The sequence below is a fragment of the Macaca fascicularis genome, chromosome 2 (assembly GCF_037993035.2).
Source record: "Macaca fascicularis isolate 582-1 chromosome 2, T2T-MFA8v1.1".
NCBI classification, from domain to species: Eukaryota; Metazoa; Chordata; class Mammalia; order Primates; family Cercopithecidae; genus Macaca; species Macaca fascicularis.
The window spans coordinates 30,981,020-31,003,688 of record NC_088376.1 but is presented as its reverse complement, the minus strand read 5'-3'; the positions used below and the strand labels follow the sequence as shown (position 1 = coordinate 31,003,688).

At 34.6% G+C, this 22,669-nt stretch overlaps 1 protein-coding gene across 2 annotated transcripts in view; it reads right to left on the bottom strand.

The window, feature by feature from the left end:
• Positions 1-22,669, bottom strand: part of TBC1D5 (TBC1 domain family member 5) — a 564,828-nt gene that overhangs the window by 210,890 nt on the left and 331,269 nt on the right. Inside the window, exons 11-14 of one of the 2 annotated variants that reach the window (XM_074030923.1) lie at positions 17,584-17,672; positions 15,766-15,816; positions 15,601-15,670; positions 13,217-13,389 (exon numbers count right to left, since the gene is read on the bottom strand). In XM_074030923.1, the coding sequence (XP_073887024.1) occupies positions 13,217-13,389; positions 15,601-15,670; positions 15,766-15,816; positions 17,584-17,672 (383 nt within the window). Of the gene's footprint in view, positions 1-13,216; positions 13,390-15,600; positions 15,671-15,765; positions 15,898-17,583; positions 17,673-22,669 lie in introns of those variants that run through there. The other variant, XM_074030922.1, reaches the window with a different exon arrangement.

Sequence of the window (22,669 nt, the reverse complement as noted above, 5' to 3'; positions counted from 1 at the left end):
ACTCGGGAGGCTGAGGCAGGAGAATGGCGGGAACCCGGGAGGCGGAGCTTGCAGTGAGCTGAGATCCGGCCACTGCACTCCAGCCCGGGCGACAGAGCGAGACTCTGTCTCAAAAAAAAAAAAAAAAAAAAGTAAAATTATGGAAGACTTCTGGCAAGACGGCCTAACAGGAACAACTCCAGTCTATACAGCTCCCAGTGTGAGCAATGCAGAAAATGGGTGATTTCTGCATTTCCAGCTGAGGTACCTAGTTCATCTTACTGGGGCTTGTTGGACAGTGGGTGCAGGGCAGTGGGTGCAGCCCACCGAGCATGAGCCAAAGCAGGGTGAGGCATCGCCTCACCTGGGAAGCACAAGGGGTCAGGGAATTCCCTTTCCTAGTGAAGGGAAGCTGTGACAGATGGCACCCAGAAAATTGGGTCACTCCCACCCTAATACTGCACTTTTCCAAGGGTCTTAGCAAACGGCACACCAGGAGATAACATCCCGTGCCAGGCTCGAGGGTCCCACACCCACACAGCCTCGCTCATTGCTAGCATGGCAGTCTGAGATGGAACTGCAAGGTGGCATTGAGGCTAGGGGAAGGGTGCCTGTCATTGCTGAGGCCTCAGTAGGTAAACAAAGCAGCCTAGAAGCTCGAACTGGGGGAAGCCCACCACAGCTCAAAGAGGTCTACCTGCCTCTGTAGACTCCACCTCTAGGGGCAGGGCATAGCTGAACAAAAGGCAGCAGAAACCTCTGCAGACTTAAATGTCCCCATCTGACAGTTCTGAAGAGAGTAGTGGTTCTCCCAGCACGGAGTTTGAGATCTGAGAACAGACAGACTGCCTCCTCAAGTGGGTCCCTGACCTGCAAGTAGCCTAACTGGGAGGCAACTCCCATAGGGGCAGACTGACACCCCACACGGCCGGGTACGCCTCTGAGACAAAGCTTCCAGAGGAACGATCAGCCAGCAACATTTGCTGTCCAGCAATATTTGCTGTTCTGCAGCCTCTGCTGCTGATATCCAGGCACACAGGGTCTGGAGTGGACCTCCAGAAAACTCCAACAGACCTGCAGCTGAGGGTCCTGACTGTTAAAAGGAAAATTAACAAACAGAAAGGACATCTACAATAAAACCCCATTTGTACGTCACCATCATCAAAGACCAAAGTTAGATAAAACCACAAAGATAGGGGGAAGAAAAGAGCAGAAAAGCTGAAAATTCTAAAACTCAGAGCGCCTCTCCCCCTCCAAAGGAACGCAGCTCCTTGCCAGCAACAGAACAAAGCTGGCCAGAGAATAACTTTGATGAGTTGAGAGATGAAGGCTTCAGACGATCAAACTTCTCTGACCTAAAGGAGAGTTCGAATCCATCACAAAGAAGCTAAAAACCTTGAAAAAAGATTAGACGAATGGCTAACTAGAATAATCAGTATAGACAAGTCCTTAAACGACCTGATGGAGCTGAAAACCACAGCACGAGAACTATGTGACGAATGCACAAGCTTCATTAGCCGATTTGATCAACTGGAAGAAAGGGTATCAGTGATTGAAGTGATTGAATGAAATGAAGCGGGAAGTTTAGAGAAAAAAGAGTAAAAAGAAACGAACAAAGCCTCCAAGAAATATGGGACTATGTGAAAAAACCAAATCTACGTCTGATTGGTGTACCTGAAAGTGACAGGGAGAATGCAACCAAGGTGGAAAACACTCTGCAGGATATCATCCAGGAGAACTTCCCCAACCTAGCAAGGCAGGCCAACATTCAAATTCAGGAAATACAGAGAACGCCACAAAGATACTTCTTGAGAAGAGTAACTCCAAGACACACAATTGTCAGATTCACCAAAGTTGAAATGAAGGAAAAAATGTTAAGGGCAGCCAGAGAGAAAGGTCGGGTTACCCACAAAGGGAAGCCCATCAGACTAACAGCAGATCTCTCAGCAGAAACTCTCCAAGCCAGAAGAGAGTGGGGGCCAATAGTCAACATTCTTAAAGAAAAGAATTTTCAACCCAGAATTTCATATCCAGCCAAACTAAGCTTCATAAGTGAAGGAGAAATAAAATCCTTTACAGACAAGCAAAAGCTTAGAGATTTTGTCACCACCAGGCCTGCCCTACAAGAGACCCTGAAGGAAGCAATAAACATAGAAAAGAACAACTAGTACCAGCCACTGCAAAAACATGCCAAATTGTAAAGACCATCGACGCTAGGAAGAAACTGCATCAACTAATGAGCAAAATAACCACCTAACATCATAATGACAGGATCAAATTCACATATAACAATATTAACCTTAAAGGTAAATGGGCTAAATGCCCCAATTAAAAGACACAGACTGGCAAATAGGATAAAGAGTCAAGACCCATCAGTGTGCTATATTCAGGAGACCCATCTCACATGCAGAGACACACATATGCTCAAAATAAAGTGATGGAGGACGATCTACCAAGCAAATGGAAAACAAAAAAAGGCAGGGGTTGCTATCCTAGTCTCTAATAAAACAGACTTTAAACCAACGAAGATCAAAAGAGACAAAGAAGGCCATTACATAATGGTAAAGGGATCAATTCAACAGGAAGAGCTAACTGTCCTACATACACATACACACCCAATACAGGAACACCTAGATTCATAAAGCAAGTCCTTAGAGACTTACAAAGAGACTTAGACTCCCATGCAATAATAATGGGAGACTTTAACACCCCACTGTCAACATTAGACAGATCGACGAAACAGAAAGTTAACAAGGATATCCAGGAACTGAACTCAGCTCTGCACCAAGAGGACCTAATAGACATCTACAGAACTCTCCACCCCAAATCAACAGAATATACATTCTTCTCAGCACCACACTGCACTTATTCCAAAACTGACCACATAGTTGGAAGTAAAGCACTGCTCAGCAAATGTAAAAGAAGAGAAATTATAACAAACTGTCTCTCAGACCACAGTGCAATCAAACTAGAACTCAGGATTAAGAAACTTACTCAAAACCGCTCAACTACATGGAAACTGAACAACCTGCTCCTGAATGACTACTGGGTAAATATTGAAATGAAGGCAGAAATAAAGATGTTCTTTGAAACCAATGAGAACAAAGACACAACACACTAGAATCTCTGGGACACATTTAAAGCAGTGTGTAGAGGGAAATTTATAGCACTAAATGCCCACAAGAGAAAGCAGGAAAGATCTAAAATTGACACCCTAATGTTACAATTAAAAGAATTAAAGAAGCAAGAGCAAACACATTCAAAAGCTAGCAGAAGGCAAGAAATAACTAAAATCAGAGGAGGAAACAACAGGTGCTGGAAAGGGTGAGAAATAGGAACACTTTTACACTGTTGGTGGGACTGTGAACTAGTTCAACCACTGTAGAAGACAGTGTGGTGATTCCTCAAGGATCTAGAACTAGAAATACCATTTGACCCAGCCATCCCATTACTGGGTATACACCCAAAGGATTATAAATCACGCTGCTATAAAGACACATGCACATGTATGTTTATTGCAGCACTATCCACAATAGCGAAGACTTGGAATCAACCCAAAGGTCCATCAATGATAGACTGGATTAACAAAATGTGGCACATACACACCATGGAATACTATGCAGTCATAAAAAAGGATGAGTTCGTGTCCTTTTTAGGGACATGGATGAAGCTGGAAAGCATCATTCTCAGCAAACTATCGCAAGGACAAAAAACCAAACACCGCATGTTCTCACTCATAGGTGAGAACTGAACAATGAGAACACTTGGACACAGGAAGGAAAACATCACACACTGGGGCCTGTCATGGGGTGGGGCAGAGCGGGGGATAGCATTAGGAGATATACCTAATGTAAATGATGAGTTAATGGGTGCAGCATACCAATATGGCACATGTATACATATGTAACAAACCTGCACATTATGCACACGTACCCTAGAAAATAAAGTATAATGAAAAAATAAGAAGTAAAATGAGTCAAAGAATCCAATTGATCAGACTTCTGACTTACCCTCCCAATTGCCTCCTAAATGATTATATCAACATTGAGCACAATTTTCTCTAATCTTTATCAATCTAAATGAAAATTATATTATGCTATTTAATTTGTATTTCTTTCCTTTTTTTTTTTTTATTATTATTTTGTAAGTCTTTGTAAGTCTTTTTTTATTTTGTAAGTCTTTGTAAGTCTCTAAGGACTTGCTTTATGAATCTAGGTGTTCCTGTATTGGGTGTGTATATGTATGTAGGACAGTTAGCTCTTCTTGTTGAATTGATCCCTTTACCATTATGTAATGGCCTTCTTTGTCTCTTTTGATCTTCGTTGGTTTAAAGTCTGTTTTATTAGAGACTAGGATAGCAACCCCTGCCTTTTTTTGTTTTCCATTTGCTTGGTAGATCGTCCTCCATCACTTTATTTTGAGCATATGTGTGTCTCTGCATGTGAGATGGGTCTCCTGAATATAGCACACTGATGGGTCTTGACTCTTTATCCTATTTGCCAGTCTGTGTCTTTTAATTGGGGCATTTAGCCCATTTACCTTTAAGGTTAATATTGTTATATGTGAATTTGATCCTGTCATTATGATGTTAGGTGGTTATTTTGCTCATTAGTTGATGCAGTTTCTTCCTAGCGTCGATGGTCTTTACAATTTGGCATGTTTTTGCAGTGGCTGGTACTTTCTATAAACATAGAAAGGAACAAGTCTCTGGGACTATAGGTGTGCACCACCATACCTGGCTAATTTTTTCTTTCTTTGTTTTCCTTTTTCTTTCCTTTTTTTTTTTTTTTTTTTACAAGGGTCTCACTACCTTGCCCAGCGTGATCTCAAACTCCTGGCCTCAAGATATCTTCCCGCCACAAGCTTTCAGTGCTGGGATTATAAGCATGAGCCACCTAATTTCTGTTTCTTTAAATGTTTGAATGGCTGAAAGTTTTCACTATATGTACTGGTTATTGTTAACTTTTCCTTATGATTTGTTGATTCATTTTACTGTTCTACTTAATGGATTAGTGATTTCTTACCATATTTAGGACTCCTTATATATAAAAAATAAAAATTTGTATTTTATTCTTTATATTATTTCTTTATGTGTGTTAAATTTTTTAAATAAACTTAAAAGTTATACGGAAAAATTTGCATTGAATTTTATTGACTCAATTTTTTTTTAATTTAATTGAGCAAAGAATGATACAAGAATCAGGCAGCACCACCACCCCCACCCTGGACTGAAATTTTGAAGTAGTCAAATTTCCAGATTACCCTCTAGAATGTCTTCACTGATATTCTTACAAAATCTATTGGCATTGGAAGATAGGTTATTCATTTATGTTTTCTACTAATTATTTAGAGTTGTAATTGTTTCATTTTTATTACTTGATGTTCCTTAAAATAGCGACAAAATTTTCACCATATCATATTTTGAATAATCAGATCCTTGTATTACTGGTTTGTGATCTGTCCTTCTTTTGTTTTTCTTTCCTTCCCATTCATCCACCTTCTCATGTACTCAAAAATTATTTGCTGAGCGTTTACCACAAGCCAGGTTCAGTTTAGGGAGGCATTTGAAATATATTAATGAATAAGATAGACAAACTCCTTACTGTCATGGATTTTACATACCAAAATTCAAGGCTATTGTATGTCTATGAAGAACTGAATGTTTTATGAATATACAAGGATATTCTGTTTCTTTCAATGCTTTTTTTGAAGTATATTATCTTGATATTACAGTTGCTGTCCCTGTAATCCTTTTACCAAACTATCTGAATTTGTTTTAGCTGCCTCTTCTAAGAAGCATATAGTTGGATATTGTCTATCAAGCCAGTCAATAATTTTTGCCTTTTATTAGGTAACTTTAAAGCATTTATGTAGAGTACCATAACTAACATTTGATAGTTTTGTCATCATCTTTCACGCTTCCTTTGTAAATAATCTTTTTATTTTCTTTTTTCTTCTTATTGCTACTTATTATGAGCCTTATTAATAAGAATTTTGCACTGAACACATAAAAATTATTAACAATGAACATTGATTGGGTGCTTACAGTGTGTCAGGTATTGTACTCTGTATGATTTTTCTCATTTAATCGTCACAATCCTATTGCATAAACATCTTTTATGAGCATTTTTTAAAACGTTTATTTAGTGATTAGAAATATCAATAATATATTTATTTCATGTGTACTGATGAATTATGTAAAGTTCTATACTTCCTTCCATCTTTAAATTAATCACTAGAATTAAGTAGACTTAAGATACAAATAATGATTTAAATTATTTTCACTGCTATTGACAGGATTATTTTTGACAATTGCTTTTAGTTATTTAGCCTTAATCGTATCTTACTGGTTACATTGCTTTCCAGTAGTCCTCTTACACTTGCTTTCCTCTTGCTTGAATTATTGATTTTTGTTCACCTCTCAGTGGGAAAAGTGTATTTTTATCTAGAAAGGCATGTGGATGATACCTTTCCTAAGCAAGTGCATGCGTAACTCAGCCCAACCTTTCCTTCTTGGCCTTTGACTATGCTAAAATACATGGTCACTTTGCCAGTAAAGGTTGTTTCTCTCACTTCATCAATTAACTCTTTTTTTGTAGGTCAAGTTTAAGATTAAAGTAGCAGATCCCCATCCCCAAGCTTCCCTATTTTTTTATCAAGTAGTCTGACTTAAATAAGGCCAGAATTGGACTTCGACAAGGAAATATAAGCCTTAGGCTATGGCTTATGATTTTAGCTATACATTTGCTGCTGGCACATACTATGTGAAAGATCTGGAGTTCATTTATTCCTGATTTGGGGCATGGCTGTGGACTTTAGGCTCTCCAGTGTCCTTGATTTTCTATTCCTTCCTTATAAGGCTGGTTTCTAATCAGTACTAACAAGACTCCTCTGATTCAGGTCCTTGTACCTGGCCTGGGTCTTTGCTATCTGGCGAAGCTGAATTTGGCTCATGGCCCAATGTGACACATAAAACTTTCAGGTGTCTCAGTTTTCTACCACACTTATAGTCCTAGTCAAATTAAACTGTGAATATTAGCTCAAGTGTTCAAAGCCTGGCTCAGCTTCTTCGTAGCTATTTAATCTAAATAAGGCTTTAAAGTCCTTCATTTCCTCATCAACAAAATAGGGATAATAAAAGTATCTATTTCTATGTGTTATTAGGTTAAATAAGATAAAGCCTTTTGGCCAGGTGTGGTGGCTCACACCTGTAATCCCAGCACTTGGGAAGGCCAAGGCAGGCAAATCACCTGAGCTTAGGAATTTGTTATCAACCTGGGCAACATAGTGAAACCCTGTCTTTACCAAAAATACAAAAAATTAGCTGGGCATGGTGACAGGTGCCTGTGGTCCCAGCTACTCGGTAGGCTGAGGTGGGAGGATCCCTTGAGCCTGGGAGATGGAGGCTGCAGTGAGCTGAGATCACACCACTGCACTCCAGCCTGGGTGACAGAGTGAGACGCCCCCTTTCAAAAAAAAAAGAAAAGATAAAGCCTTTAGCACAATGCCTAGCCCTCAGGAAATAATAAATATAATAAATTATGAGTCATTATTTCAAATATTTAATTATTCTTCCCCATAATTCTTAATCAGTGATAATTCTTCATGTAGAAGGGGGAAAACCCCAACTTTCTGAAAAAGAATAATTCTGGGAAAACATTCAGTAATGTATGAAAGTAAGCTATCATTGGATCATCACTTTCTAATCCTTCATATTTCATGTATTATGTTTAATGTATAATATAAAGCTAATTAAAAAAGGAATAACTCAATCGTTAACTGTGTTTAGGAAGTTCTTTACTTAAACTGTTGAGAGATATAATTTTTTAGGCTGATAATTACACTGACTTCTGATGACTGAGAGTTACTTTTTTACCAATAGGTTTATACTTCAAATATACGTTAAAAAAAAAAAAACAACTTGGCATTCAACGTAATTATACTATGATATGTTAGAACCAATATGCTATGACATATTTTAAAATTATATCAAAAATTTGGCAGATTAGTAATCAATAACCAAGAATCTCCCCAATTAAATTACAATAAACTGCATGGTAAAACAACTGCTAATCCAGATAATAGAAAATAGACATGGAAGATGTATAATAAGCATTTGGGGGATATGGAATTTATCCCATGAGTGTTGTAAAGAGCTCATAATTTAACAGTGCCAAAGCCCAAGCGTGTTATGAGGGTCTTTCCTCAAAAGTGACATTAATTGCATATCCCACAGATGCCTATTATGTACTCTATTTATATCAAAGTATAAAATATAGTAAAAAATTTACAGATTCAATACATTTAAAAATGATAATAAAACAGTTATTCTGGCCTACTAAAACTGTTAAACTTCAAATTTTAGTCTCTTTATAAGAATATTGTAGTAGCACTGAATCTCTATATAAATCTGCTTTAATTTAGAGTTTTTTGAACTCACAACATGACGTGTCATCAGTGATAGAATGGTAACACAAATATTTTAGAGGCTTTTGCACAAAAATAATCCCCAAGTGATGAAATATCAGGACATTTCTTATGCTCATACTAAAAAATAGCACAAAAATGACTCTTAAAAAATTACCTTGGAAAGCTGGAAATGATGCAGTCAATATTTTACTTTGGAAATTGGTCAGTATGTATTGACAGGTTTATAGAACCTAATTTTTTTAAAGTGCAACACCAATCAATAATTGGCAAACAAAAGACAACTCAAGATATTAAGATGGGTGCAGTGGCTCACACCTGTAATCCCAGCACTTTGGGAAGCCCAGGCGGGCAGATTACTCAAGGTCAGGAGTTTGAGACCTGCCTGTCCAATGTGGCGAAACCTCATCTCTACTGAAAATACAAAAGTAGCCAGGTGTGGTGGTGGGTGCCTATAATCCTAACTACTCAGGAGGTTGAGGCAGGATAATTGCTTGAACCCAGGAGGCAGAAGCTGCAGTGAGCCAAGACTGCACCACTGCACACCAGCCTGGGCAATAGAGCAAGACACCCCTCTCAAAAAAAAAGAGAAAAAAGATGTTAATTATTTATTCAAATTATAGCAAGAGAAACTTTAGTCTATGTGCAACAAAAGGAACTTTCATAAAATTAATGAAAAACATAGCATAAATTATCTTTAGGATATATTTTTTATAAAATCACTTAAGTTGAACATTTAATTGCAGATTAATTTTATTTAACCTAAAATACAGGTAGTAAACTGATTTAACATTTGCTAACAAAAAATTTTTAATCATCCAGAAGATAATACAGTTAAATATATAAGTAACAGCATTAAATAAGCAAGCTGTTATATAATATTCAAGATTTCAGGTGGACTTATTCACATGTAAAAATAAATGTCATCAATTTATATAATACTAAGATTATCTAATTTAGAATGAGATTACCCAATTTTAGTGCAAGTAATATTTTTGTACTATTCGTGAATTCTAATTTTGTTAAGTACATCTATTAGCAAAATGCAGCAAATGTACATACTTACGGCACATCTCCCACCTCAGGAGATATTAACATATATTCTCTTGGAAAAACTGGTTTTAAAAATAATTGCAAAATTTAGTGACAGTTATAACCATAATACAGACTAGATTTAAGTAATTTTATGTCCCATGCAACTGTTAAAAATTTTGACTAAAAACAGAAATCTGGACTCTACATGGGGCTTAATTTAATCTTGCTAACACTTTCCCCCCATATAAATATATATTTATGATTTACTCCTCTTTCCATACAAGCTGCTGGTAATGGTAACATTTTGCTATTGGCTCATTCATTATTGACATTTTTACTATAAGTTCTAATATTTTACTTTTATTTATTTTTATTTTATTTTTTATTTTTACTATAATTTATAATTTTCTTGAAACATTTTACTTCACAAAAAATTTGTTTTGTTTGAAAATCAAAATTCTACAAAATATCTGGCATGCAAAAGTACACTTTAGATGACTTTAGATGACACAATTATGAATTATTATGTAATCTGAGAAAACAGTTTCATAAACTAAAAAGAGATAATTTTACATCTGCCCCTTGGTGATATTTACTCAAACCACTGACTGTATTTTCAAGTATTAATTCTGAATGTAAAACTAAATTAACAATTTTCTTCCAACACGAATAAACAGTAGCACAGCAATTACTTAGATTAAGATATTTGTGTGATATAGAATGAGATATTTTACTTCATTTCCATTAGATACAAAACTATAATATTAAATTCTAGAACATAAAATTATTCTGCCAAACTATATGACCATTTCTAAAAGTTTACTCCCAATTTCTATAGCATCACTTTAGAAAACAGTGGTCTAAAAGATGGCTGTTATAAGTTTGCAGGTAAGAGAAATACATAGGCTTTAGTGAAAAGAAAAAAAAAAAGGCAAAGACAGAGTTGGAAGGGCTAACTAATGATTCACACAGGACATCATATTTACATAGCCATGACATTCTAATTAAGTAATGGTAATGACAAACAATGATAATAAAAGCATGTCAAAACATACATTATATGTATACTACACACGGAGCATGACATGTTTTTGTATGTTATGATTTAATTCTCACAGGCACCCTATGAAGTAGGTAGCATTATTTTTAATTTCCATTTCACAGATGAAAAAACAAAGGCTGTTCTTTTCAGAGCCTATGCTTCTAACTGCAGTATTATTATTATTGTTATTATTAGAGATGGGGGTCTTGCTATGTTGCCCAGGCTGGACTTGAACTCCTGGGTCAAGCAATCCTCCTGCCTCAGAGTCCTGAGTATGGTGGGATTACAGGCAAGTACCACTATGCCTGGCTTACACTGTTTTTTGACCCAAAGTTTCCAATAGTCATTAATAGAAAATACACAGATGGGTAGTACAGATGGCATTACGGCTTAGGGATATAAGAAAATTCAAGCACTTCGGCCTTTCATGTGCTCCATAAATAGTAATAACAAAACCAAATTAATATGTGAAATAGGCAAATAAAATCCTTGCATTATAAAATGTAAAGGCCAGTTGAGACGAGTGATCTATTCTTCAAAGATTTAAAAATACATACTTAAAAAAAATACAGATGAGATTCTATTTAAAAATAATGAGCTAAATGAGGCAGCTATGATTATTCCAAGACCTGGTATTTTCAGTATTGCTGATAATGTTTGAAAGATTAAGAGTAATTATGTCATGGATCATGGGATTTTAATGGGAAGGTACTGGTCAAAATGTCAAAGAAATTCTATAAATTATTATGATAAAGATAAAACTAGCCCCTGAAACTAACTGAAGGAAACTAACATCTGAAAAGGAAACAGAAACATTCTGGTTATAAATTATTTCACCCAAGCCCATGCCATCACCACTGCAACATCAAGCACCAGTTTGGGCAAGAAGGCAAAAAATTATAAAGCATTTCAAAGAAATGATAAACACATTCAACATCAACTTCTTTCCCCAATGTTTAAAACCAATTTCTGGATCTTAGCAAGCAAGTTTTGAGGGTGTAAAATGTGCTTTTGTATTTGGATATATCAATTATTTGACTGCACGGTGGAGAGGAATATAAAATTTAACTCCTGACCTTGTTACTAGCTATTTCGAATAAATTTTTATGTCTATAATCACAAACGTATTAGTTAGACTTTCAAATGTACGTAGCAATTCATTAATAACCTGCACTGCTGCCCAGTACTACATGTCACACACAATTTTCTCATTTCCAGTGGGAATAATGAAGCAGCTCTCAATGATGAGGTCAAGCTAAAGTAAGAAAAAGGAAAACATGCAGCATTAAAACAGAAAAGCAGACTTCTTCAGTCATAGTTCAGGGCTTCCAGAGAAGAAAAACAGCTGAAAGTTATTATTCATGAAAGACTCTGTGCAAAATGAGGACATAAATAAAATACTAATTTATTCTCTTTTCTGGGTTAAATAAACAGCTCTGGCTGTGGGTGACTTGTTTGAGATTCCCTGCAATTCAAATAATGAATTCACATTTATTGAGCATCTACTATACACACCTCAATAAAAAATTGTCTCAATTTTGCATGTTCTACCTAATGGAGAGTCAAGCTTTACATAACATATCTACCAAGAAACTGCATAGCACTACATATAAATGTTCTACTATTTCAATATAAAGAACCCTTGTCTGTAGCACTACGGAGATAATTCATATTTACTAAAATCACTTTTTTAATTTGCATGCACACCTTACAAGCCACTGAAAAAATACACACACACACACACACACACACACACGTGTATACACGCACCCCTAAGGAGTGACCATCTCCCTGTTCTGCTATGACATGTTACAGAAGTTATGTGGCTGAAGAAAATTAATACATTATGGTCCCTGAGACAGGCATCTATCTTACTCACAGGAATCTACCTCTAAGGGTAAAGCAAAAGATGATCACATGATATAATGGAAAGAACATGAACATTTTATAGTATTGTTAGGATTGGGGCTGGCTCCATGCATGTATGATTCATGCAACTTCTTGGAAAGCTTGGTTTAATGATCTGCTGTTACCAGTTTGAAATTCTTACTAATTTCTTCGAAGGGGCCCTGCATCTTTCTTTTGCACTGGGCTCTGCAAATTATGTAGCCAATCCTAAATAATTATGGCTTTGAGTTACGATTTCACTGTGTAATATGTGTAAACTAAATCTGAGCCTTAGCTTCTTCATCTCTAATAAAGGAATAATACCCAATTTACAGGGTTGGTATTACAGGGAGTATTAGATGAGATACCATACATACGTGAAAGTGATAAGCACTGAGCATGCATATAGGCATGCAAAAGAGATGTGAAATGAAATGGAGATGGAACAGTTTTTATTTTTACTTTTAAGGATCCGAGACACAGAGAAATTTACATATCATTAGAAACTACTATATAATTTGATGTAGTTGAAATTTAAACTTTAGGCTGGGCGCAATGGCTCATATCTGTAATCCCAGCACTTTGGGAGGCAGAGGCAAGCTCAGGAGTTCAAGGGGAGTCTGGCCAACATGGTGAAACCCTGTCTATAAAAAATACAAAAACTTAGCTGGGCTTGGTAGAATGTGTCTGTGGTACCTGCTACTAGGGAGGCTGAGGTGGGAGGATCACTTGAGCCCAGGGGGCAGAGTTTGCAGTGAGCCAAGATCACTGCACTCTGGCATGGGTGAAAGAGTGAGACTCTGTCTCAAAAAACAAACAAACAAACAAACAAACTTTAATACTTACAACCCATATATCTGTGGTGCAATTTCTAGTCTGTTCAAGTGCATGTAAAGCTCAATATCATGCTTCTTCAGTAGATGATCCTGGATCTGGTTGACTTTAGTGACAATAGCAACTGTTGGCCCTAAATCTTGTGGTCTAGCAAAGGGAATGGGAGTCATCAGTGTTTCTTTCCCCTAAAAACAGAAAAATTGAACATGTATTATTTAAATATGAAAGTAATAAATATATGGATGTCATTCTTTATCAACAACAGTTTAAACAAGAAGTCTTATTATCTGCCTACTACTCATTCTTTAAAAAAGGTGAAAGCACCATGCAATAATTATAATAGGAAGATGAAAAAGGGATTCACTAGAAATACTTTTTAGGAATATATTATTCATTCATATATGTGAGTAATTAAGATGACTGTTCAAAAGTCACATCTATTATGTTCCTTGATAAAATGAATGTCTTTGTTTTGCCTAAGCCACTTTTATAAAGCTGACTCAGTAATATCAGTACAAGTAGGTAAAATCAAGAACTGATAACCCTCACAGTTTAGTCACTGAGTTTCTCAACTGGCGTGACTCAGTTATAAAACACAAAATGGCCACTATAAGAAATGACCAATATTTAAATGTGTTCAAATACTCTGCTCAAAATTTTGATGTTCATGTAAGTCTATGACTTCATTACATAACTTGCCAAGAACAAAAGGTTATTATTCCAAAAATATAAAGTAGTTTGCCAAATATGCTTACAGTAGCTTTTTACCTTCAACAACCCTTTCAGAATATAACATGTTGGTATATGAAGAAACACTTTATCACCTAGTGTAGGGGTCAACAAACTTTCCCTGTAAAGAGCCAGAGAGTAAATATTTTAGGCTTTACAAGTCATACAGTCTGTGCTGCAACTCTGCCACTGTAAGGACCATGCAGCCACAGACAATAAGTAAACAAATAGGAATGACAGTGTTCCAAAACATTTTATTTAAGGGCATGGAAGCTTAAATTTCATATTCTTTTCACATGTTCCAAAATACTATTCTTCTTTTGACAGTTTTCTAACCATTTAAAAATGTGAAAACCATTCTTAACTCATAAGATGTATAAAAACAGATGGCAGGCCAAATTTGACCTACAGGCAGTAGGATGCCAACCTCTGAGCTGGCCAAAGGCATGAAAAACATCGATTACCTATTTCATTTTTTAAGAGATGGAATGAAGTGACTGAGTAATAATGGTTTCTAACCAGAATGCAATCAATTATACCAATATAAAGGAAATAAACCATACTGGAAACAATATGCCAAATTCTTTAACAGTATCCATTGCCAGAAGAATTTGTGACTTTTCCAATATTGTGTAATATAATGAGACAACCATAATGATCACTAAGATAGCAGAAGGGTTAGTTTAGAAATATAGTTAACTCAGCAATTCCACTTGTAGGTATATAACAAGGTAAGTGAACACATGTTCATACAAAGCTTGTATATAAATGTTCAAAGTTATTCACAATAGCCAAAAGTGAAAATAACCGAAATGTCCATCGACTGATGTATGGATAAACAAAATATGGTATATCTATATAATGCAATATTATTCAGGCATAAAAAGAAATACTGGTACATGCCACAATATGAATGAACACTGAAAACATTATGCTAAGTGAAAGGAGTCAATCACAAATGGCAGTATATGATTCCACTTATATGAAATATCCAGAATCAGCAAGTCCATAGAGACAGAAAGTATATTAGTGATGTCAGGGCATGTAGGAATAGGGAAATGGAGAGTGACTGTTAATGGACATGCAGGATTTTTTTAGGTGATTAAAAAAAGTTTTGGAATTAGATAGCAGTGATGTTTGCCCAATCCTGTAAATATACTAAAAACCATTAAGAGTTTAATAGGTACATGTTGTGCTATGTGAATTATATAAAAATTAAAAATATAGTTAAAAATAAGAATAAGCGTAAGAGTAAGGAATATTGATGCTAAATGTATGAATTCAATAGCAATGCAGTGGTAAAAGCAAAACAACCTATTTGATATAGGTTTTACCTATGCACTTCAGTAATAATGTGTATACCAACTCACTAGGGTAGCAAGAGAAAGATTATAATAATTTTGTAACTAAGCACTTATTATGCTGCTTGATTCATACACACACATATAAAAATGTATTTATATGAAATTTTCACATTGCCTTTGTGTATCTGCCAATATGATTAGAAATATACTTAAATCCCCAGGCTCAATCTTATTCCATAGGTAATTTCATTTTGGTTATAGCAATAATAAGGGCTATCTACTATTCTTTGGTTACATGTTGTTATTTATTTAAAGCATTTGCTCCATCGCATACACTGAAAAGATCTGTACTATAAGATTTACCTTCTGACCATCATGCTCAAAAGTTGAAAACCAAGGTTCAGCAGTTTCCATAAGTTGTGAGAATACTGCACTAAAAATAAAACAAAATAACACAATGCTAGGTTTAACTTTCATTAAAATAATCACGGTATAAAAAAATAAAACAAAGAAAGTTTTTGTACTTACTAGGCATCATGTTCCAGATACTCAGGGTTCAAGAGAGTTTTCATTTCCTCACTTAAAAAAGCAATACAAGCAATCAAAATGTGTAATTTTTGAATAATTAAAGATGCAGAGTTTGCCTTATTCTATGTAAGACAACTTTCACATAATGTGTAAATGAAAAAAATTAGTCTTTTTTTTTTATGAAAAGAGCAACGCCATTAATAAATGATATGCTTTCTATAAAGACCAAAAACAAATCAGCTGCCTTGTCTATGCCACAATGAACTACCTAATTATTCAAATAAATATAGAATGTGACAATATAGTTACTGGTCAAATATGCAATATCAAAACATTGATTTATTTTCTTTAACTGGATTTATTTTCGTTTTAACATCAATTTATCAGTGACAACACCTCTTAAGCATTTATTTTATTTTTTAACAGATTGAATCAGCTGAAGAAGCATGTCCAACACATTTAAAAGCTATTTTCAATCACCTATCTTTTCTTGTAAATTATATTCTACATGCACATTTTTTAAAGAGTTGCTGTCTGAAGAATACATTCACATGTTAAAAAAAAAAAACTGGCAGGTGAGGCACGGTGGCTCACACCTGTAATCCCAATGATTTGGGACGCTGAGGCGGGCGGATCATTAGGTCAAGATATCAAGACCATCCTGGCCAAGATGGTGAAACCCCATCTCTACTAAAAATACAAAAACTAGCTGGGCGAGGTGGTGCCTGCCTGTAGTCCCAGCTACTCAGGAGTCTGAGGCAGGAGAATCGCTTAGACCTGGGAGGCGGAGATTGCAGTGAGCTGAGATAGCGCTGCTGCACTCCAGCACAGCTACAGAGCGAGACTCCGTCTCAAAAAAAAAGGCATTAAAACAGGATCCTAATGCTAACTTCATGATTACATTTTAGAATAACTGAAGTGAAAGCAAGTTAGATATGGTTATACTCTTGTCAAGATAAAAATAAAAACTCAGTAAAATTAGCAAAGCTTCAAGGAAACTTGAAAATACTAATCTATAAACTAGTAGACAAAAGTTAATTTAACAAAAGCCTGAATATATGCTCAGCAAAATGTATGGCTATATTTGATTAATAAAGATCTTATAATCAGATATGTGAAATGTTATCTGTGAGTTTTCCATTTACTGCATATAGATGGGCTGACCTGATGAATCCTCCTGGACACAAGCTGACAGTACTAGACCCCTCCATTTCCAAAATTATTTTCTGAAGGCCCCAAAGTTAGGGTATCTTAAGTTAGAAAATTGAATTCTAACACTTAGCCTAAGTTGAATCCAATTACAAAAGTTATATGCAGGAAAGAATAAATGAATATATCTAAAAAATTTGAGAAGCAATTTTGCTTATTTACAGAGGGAGGTTCTTTGTGGCTCTGCTCCCTTACTTATTAAGCTAAGTCAAACCTGATGAGGAGAGATAATCTCATATATAAAGTCTTATTCAGCTTGGAGTGAAAAAGGGATCATTAGAGGATGATATATATGGATATCAATTATTAGAACTTCTGTGATTACAACAAAAATGTTCCATTCTTGATCCATTAGTTACATGTCTTCCTTTAGATTGAGAATCAAGATTTCCAAAGACATTTATGATTCCAAATTTGCCCTACAGCTAAACTGTCCTAACAACTATTAAGTAGAATTAACAATTAACCACAAGAAACACAATCAAATGTTTACAACTTATACAACTTGTAAGTACCTTCCGTTTAAAAGATTTTGAGGTTTCAAAAACAAAGGTTACAGTGGGGACTAAAAAACAGATGGAGCTCATATTGAAAAAAACAACAACTTGCCTGGGCTGTGCAGACTCACTGGCATGTAGAAAAGCTTGGTGGTCACAGTGAAGGACAAAGACTATAGGTGCTAACAGCTCGTGCATACCCTGAAATGAAAGAGCCAGACAAATGAAAGAGATGGATACTCAGGGTCCATTAGTGGACAGCATAAACTCAGTTAAATACTTCTTCAAACCAATTCCCACTAGCAAAATTTCTGTATAATATAGAAACACGTAAATATGGAAAGCTACAAGATAAGATTTTTATCTACTTTCAGAATTTGATTCTAATTCAACCACCGCAGGTATTCTTCTTTAAAACATGGAGAGCAGTTCTCTTTTAAATGACATGACAAACAATAAATTGGCATGGTAGATAACCTTGCACCTGTCAGTTGCTTCAAGATCTGTACTCATAAATATGAATTTCATTTATGCAAATTATAATCATGAGCTACAGTGTTAAGATCTGCAGTAAGAAGGGCAACTAAGAACTGTAGACCTAAGGAAATTATATCCAATGTTTTCATTATATAATGGCTCAAAATTAGGATGTCTGTAGATTTAGGAAGCACTGAAGTCAGCCAGCTAGAAATGTTGGATAATAAAAAAAACAACCTTAAGAAGGTATGACAGAAAATAAACTTGTTAAAATAGGATTTAACATGTTTAATCAGAAAACTACCATAATTTTTTCCTGTCTACTTCAACTATAAGGTTAATTTCAATTTATTTAATGATCTCACCAATACGATTTTCCTCCTTATATTGGTTTTCACCAAAAATAGGTATAGAAACAAAAAGGCATAATAGTTACTAAGCTGTCCTTAAAAGGGTACTATAAAAATCTATTACTGATCCATTATTCTGGTGACATACGGTATTCCACATTATGACTACCTTTGCTAATTGAGATTTCTTTCCCCCTTAAGCATCAAAAAACATTTCAGCAAGTTAAAATAGATTATTATTTTTCCTGTCTCTTAAAGCGAGCAAATTACTACTTTCCTTTTGCTTAGTAACTAGGGATGCTCTTTTATAAAAAGACAAGACAAAATACTACTTTTAGAGGAAATATGAAAGCAGAAAGGAGATAAATCTTTTGCTAGTAGAATTAGAGATGGCTTCATATATTGGATGAACAGAGTCACATAGTCCTCTGCACAGTCTAGTAGTAGTATACTATTCTTAGAAAGCCAATTGTTATCATAAAGATAATATGCAAGTTAACTTTTTCAGACTTCATATATAAGTTATCACTACTTTGAATTAAAAATATTTAGTTATATTTTTACAAAACAATTTATGATGCATTGACAATTTACTTGTGATTTAGGACGAATTACCACGTATCATTTCAATCTTTATAGGTAACCAACTCCTTATTAAACAAACCTTGAAAAAAATCTTTCAGATAACATGTTAGACACCTAGAAAAATGACATTGAGCATTACCAACTCTGCTTTAAAAATCATGAGGGGTTTATTCTCTTGGAATGGTCTCAAGTTACTCCAAAAAGAAAGTGCTGTAATTTTAATCATTAAAATAATAAGTATTATATCAATAGAAAAGTATGGAAAAGCAAAAACAAAAATTAAAAAAATGATAAAGGGAGGGAGGCCAGCCAAAAAACAAAACTTAAGAAATAAATTTAAAACTTCAGTAGATATCCTTGAGATCTTTTTTTGCCTATTTCTCATGATTTCTCCAGAATTAAAGTCCTTGGAAGTAGAATTTCAGGGTAAAGGGGTAAAAATATGTGTTAACATCTGGTAGGATGTATACCATTAAGCTGTCTCCAGAAAGAATTCTCTCAGTGAAGAATATAAAAATCACTCTCTCACACATCCTCACCTATATTCAGAGTGTTTTTAAAAATTTTGTCAACTTTCACAGTTAAATTGTTATAGTTTATTTAAATGCTAGCAAGATTGAACCCCAAAATTTTATTGAATGTTTTTACTTAATAAATTGCCCTTTTTCTCCTGATGAAGTGTTTCCTTTCCTTGGTGATGTCTAATAGTTCTATACCAATTAAAGATATTAACCCTTTCTAATTGTTGTTACAAACATTTTACCATGCTTATCATTAGTCTTACTTTTGATTTCTATGATATATTATACTGACATTATACACTTTGGTCAATACAATAAATAATTCTTCATGGTTTCTATTTTGCCTTCATGTCTATAAGACCTTCCTCATGTTGAGATTAGGGAAGAATACAGTTGCCTTTTTTTTCCCCCCAGTTAATTCTTCGCTCAACTGATATAAGTTTAGTTTTTGCCATAAAAATAAGTATGTTTTTCTCCAAAAGAATTATACCAATTTACTGATTAATCATTTCATCTTCAATAAATTCAATCTACTTGATAAGTTGAATAACTCATCTTCTCCCCAGAGTTCTGAAATGCCATATTTAGTAAAAAATAAATATTTAGCTTACATTTTTTCCAGGATTTTACTCTAGTACATTGGTTTGTATATTATTAACAATAATTGTACCATTATAAAGATTCAACCTTTAAAATATTAGAATATTTCCTATTTTCTACTCCTTTTCTTTTTTCAAACTTACCTTGATGATTCTTTTTTATTACAGGTTGTGTCATACCATTTAGGTTAAACAAAATGGTAAACAAAACATTAAAATTTTTATTGGCATTGCATTGAAATTAACTTGAGGAGAGTATTTTTAAGAACATCAGATTTTCTAATCCAAAAATCTGCAGAACTGTGTAGTGCTTGCTAGGTTTATCATGAAGTTTTCTTTCTTTGCTGTCAGTGGGATACCTTTTTGAAATAAAGAGTGCTTTTCCCCCAAAATATATTTTAAAACAAGTTATGGCTAGTTTAATAAGAAAGACTTCTTGTCTAAATGAATCTTCCCAACTTCAAATATTCTCTTCCCTCTAGTTTCTGTGACACCACTCTGTCTAGATTCTCCATTTGTTCAAACATAATTCATCATTCACTTATTGCAAAAACTATTAAATGCCTGTATTTGCTGTGGACACAAAAGTGAATGAAGTGGGCAAGTTCCTAACATTGATGGAGCTTGTAGTCTAGAGAGAAAGGAACAAAATTATAAAATAAGCACAGAAATGACTATACAGTAGTCCTCCATTATGTGCAGGAGATATATTCTAAGACCTTACAGTAGATGCCTAAAACTGTAAATAGTACTGAAAACTACATATACCATGCTGTTTTTATATATACACGTGTATGACAAAGGTATTAAAATTATGATTTAAAGATTATAAATTAGGCACACTAAGATTAACAACAATTAATAAAAATAGAACAACTGTAACAATATAGTGTAACAATATTATGTGATTGTGGTCTCTCTCTCAAAATATTTTATTATACTGTACTCAACTGTTTTTGGATGATGGCTGGCTGCAGGTAACTGAAACCACAGAAAGTGAAACTGCAGGAAAGCGTGAACTACTGTACTGTACTGTACTGTAGGTAAGAATGGACACTGTACAACTGTGATTTTGTGTGTGTGTGTGTGTGTGTGTGTGTGTGTGTGTGTATACACATCCAGATCCTACCACAGGCCCAGCACAAAGAAAGTAATCACTACCTATTGACTGAATGAATGCAATATCTACCACTTAATATATCCACATAGTGAAAAAAGCTGAACTACAATATGAAAAAAAGAATAGCATTAAATCATATTTCAAATCAATAAATAAAGGTGTTCTTGGCAGAATGGAAGTTAAGAGTCTTTTGAATACCATTAAAAACTATTTTACAAGTTCAGTTTTGACTTTCATCTAAAGTAGGGATTTTTTTTTTTTCAAATACTTAAAAGACATTTATATGAATTCAAGACTAGTAAAACCTGTTTAACAATTACAAATGGCAATTACATAGACATCTTTAAAAGAAAAGAGAAATACCAGAAATAATAATCATGAATTCAATATGCTTTAAATTTGACAAAGCATAATAAAAAATAATGTATTGATAGTATGCTTCTGGTTCCCAAAATGTGTATTTTGCTTCCACCTATATTGTCAGCATTTCTGCCTGCTTAAAAGCTTTTATCCCTGCTGGATTGTTAGTAGTCAATGCACTCCAAACTCATGCCAGTTGAAAATAAAGGTAACAAAGTTTTCTTCATCAACATCCTGTAGGTTCACAAAATTGAACCTGTTCTTTTATCTGCCTGTGTTCATTTAGCCCACCAAGCAAGTCTTTATTAAAGCTAAGGCATCAGGCAGTCAAAGTTCATTAATACCATTTATATAATCTCGGCAATTTCAATTAACTCAGCAAGACATTCTACTACATGATAACAGTCTCATTAATTCAATAAAATCCCATAACTATTAACAATATGGTCGATGTTAAACGGGGTGTCACCTAGTACAAAATAATAGCTTTAACAGCTTGTGATGAAACTTAAGGTTCTTTTCTTAAATTTGATCTGGCTAAATATTCAGTCCTTCTACAGCAAGGTATTATTTTTCTGTAAAAAATCTATAGGATTTTAAACACATACAAGGAGTAATTAAATATTTTAAAATGACACCCAGGAGTAAGTTAATAATACTTTCTTATTCAGTAACTGATAGATTTTTGTCTTAATGGATCAAGAACATATCTTCCATATGACTGTGTAGTCTTCCATACAAACGCAGTGGGTCACATACATCACAAATGGTAGATGGAGTGTACAGTTATTATGTTTTTATTCCTTGTCCATAGAACTCGTTTCCATTATTGTAAGACTCCTTAATCTATTTTTTCTTTCTCTAAAAAAATTGGAAAACAGACGAGTAATTTGGAATAATTTTATCCTGATTTGATTCACTATCATCAAGTCTTTTACTGTGGGGTATTTTCAAGTATTTAAAGGAAAAGAGGAAATAACAAAGAGATAAGGTTCACAACAAAAGCCAATATAATGAAAAGAGAGCAGAAAAACAAAATCCTGGAATTTTTGATAGAGATTTTAAGCTAATGAACTAATGCAGCAGAACCATTTACTCCCACACTTCACGTGAAGCGTGTTAACAATCTCCTTACAGTTTAAAGTCATTTTAAATGGGGTCTTCTGCTATTTGCTTCCAAAAGAAT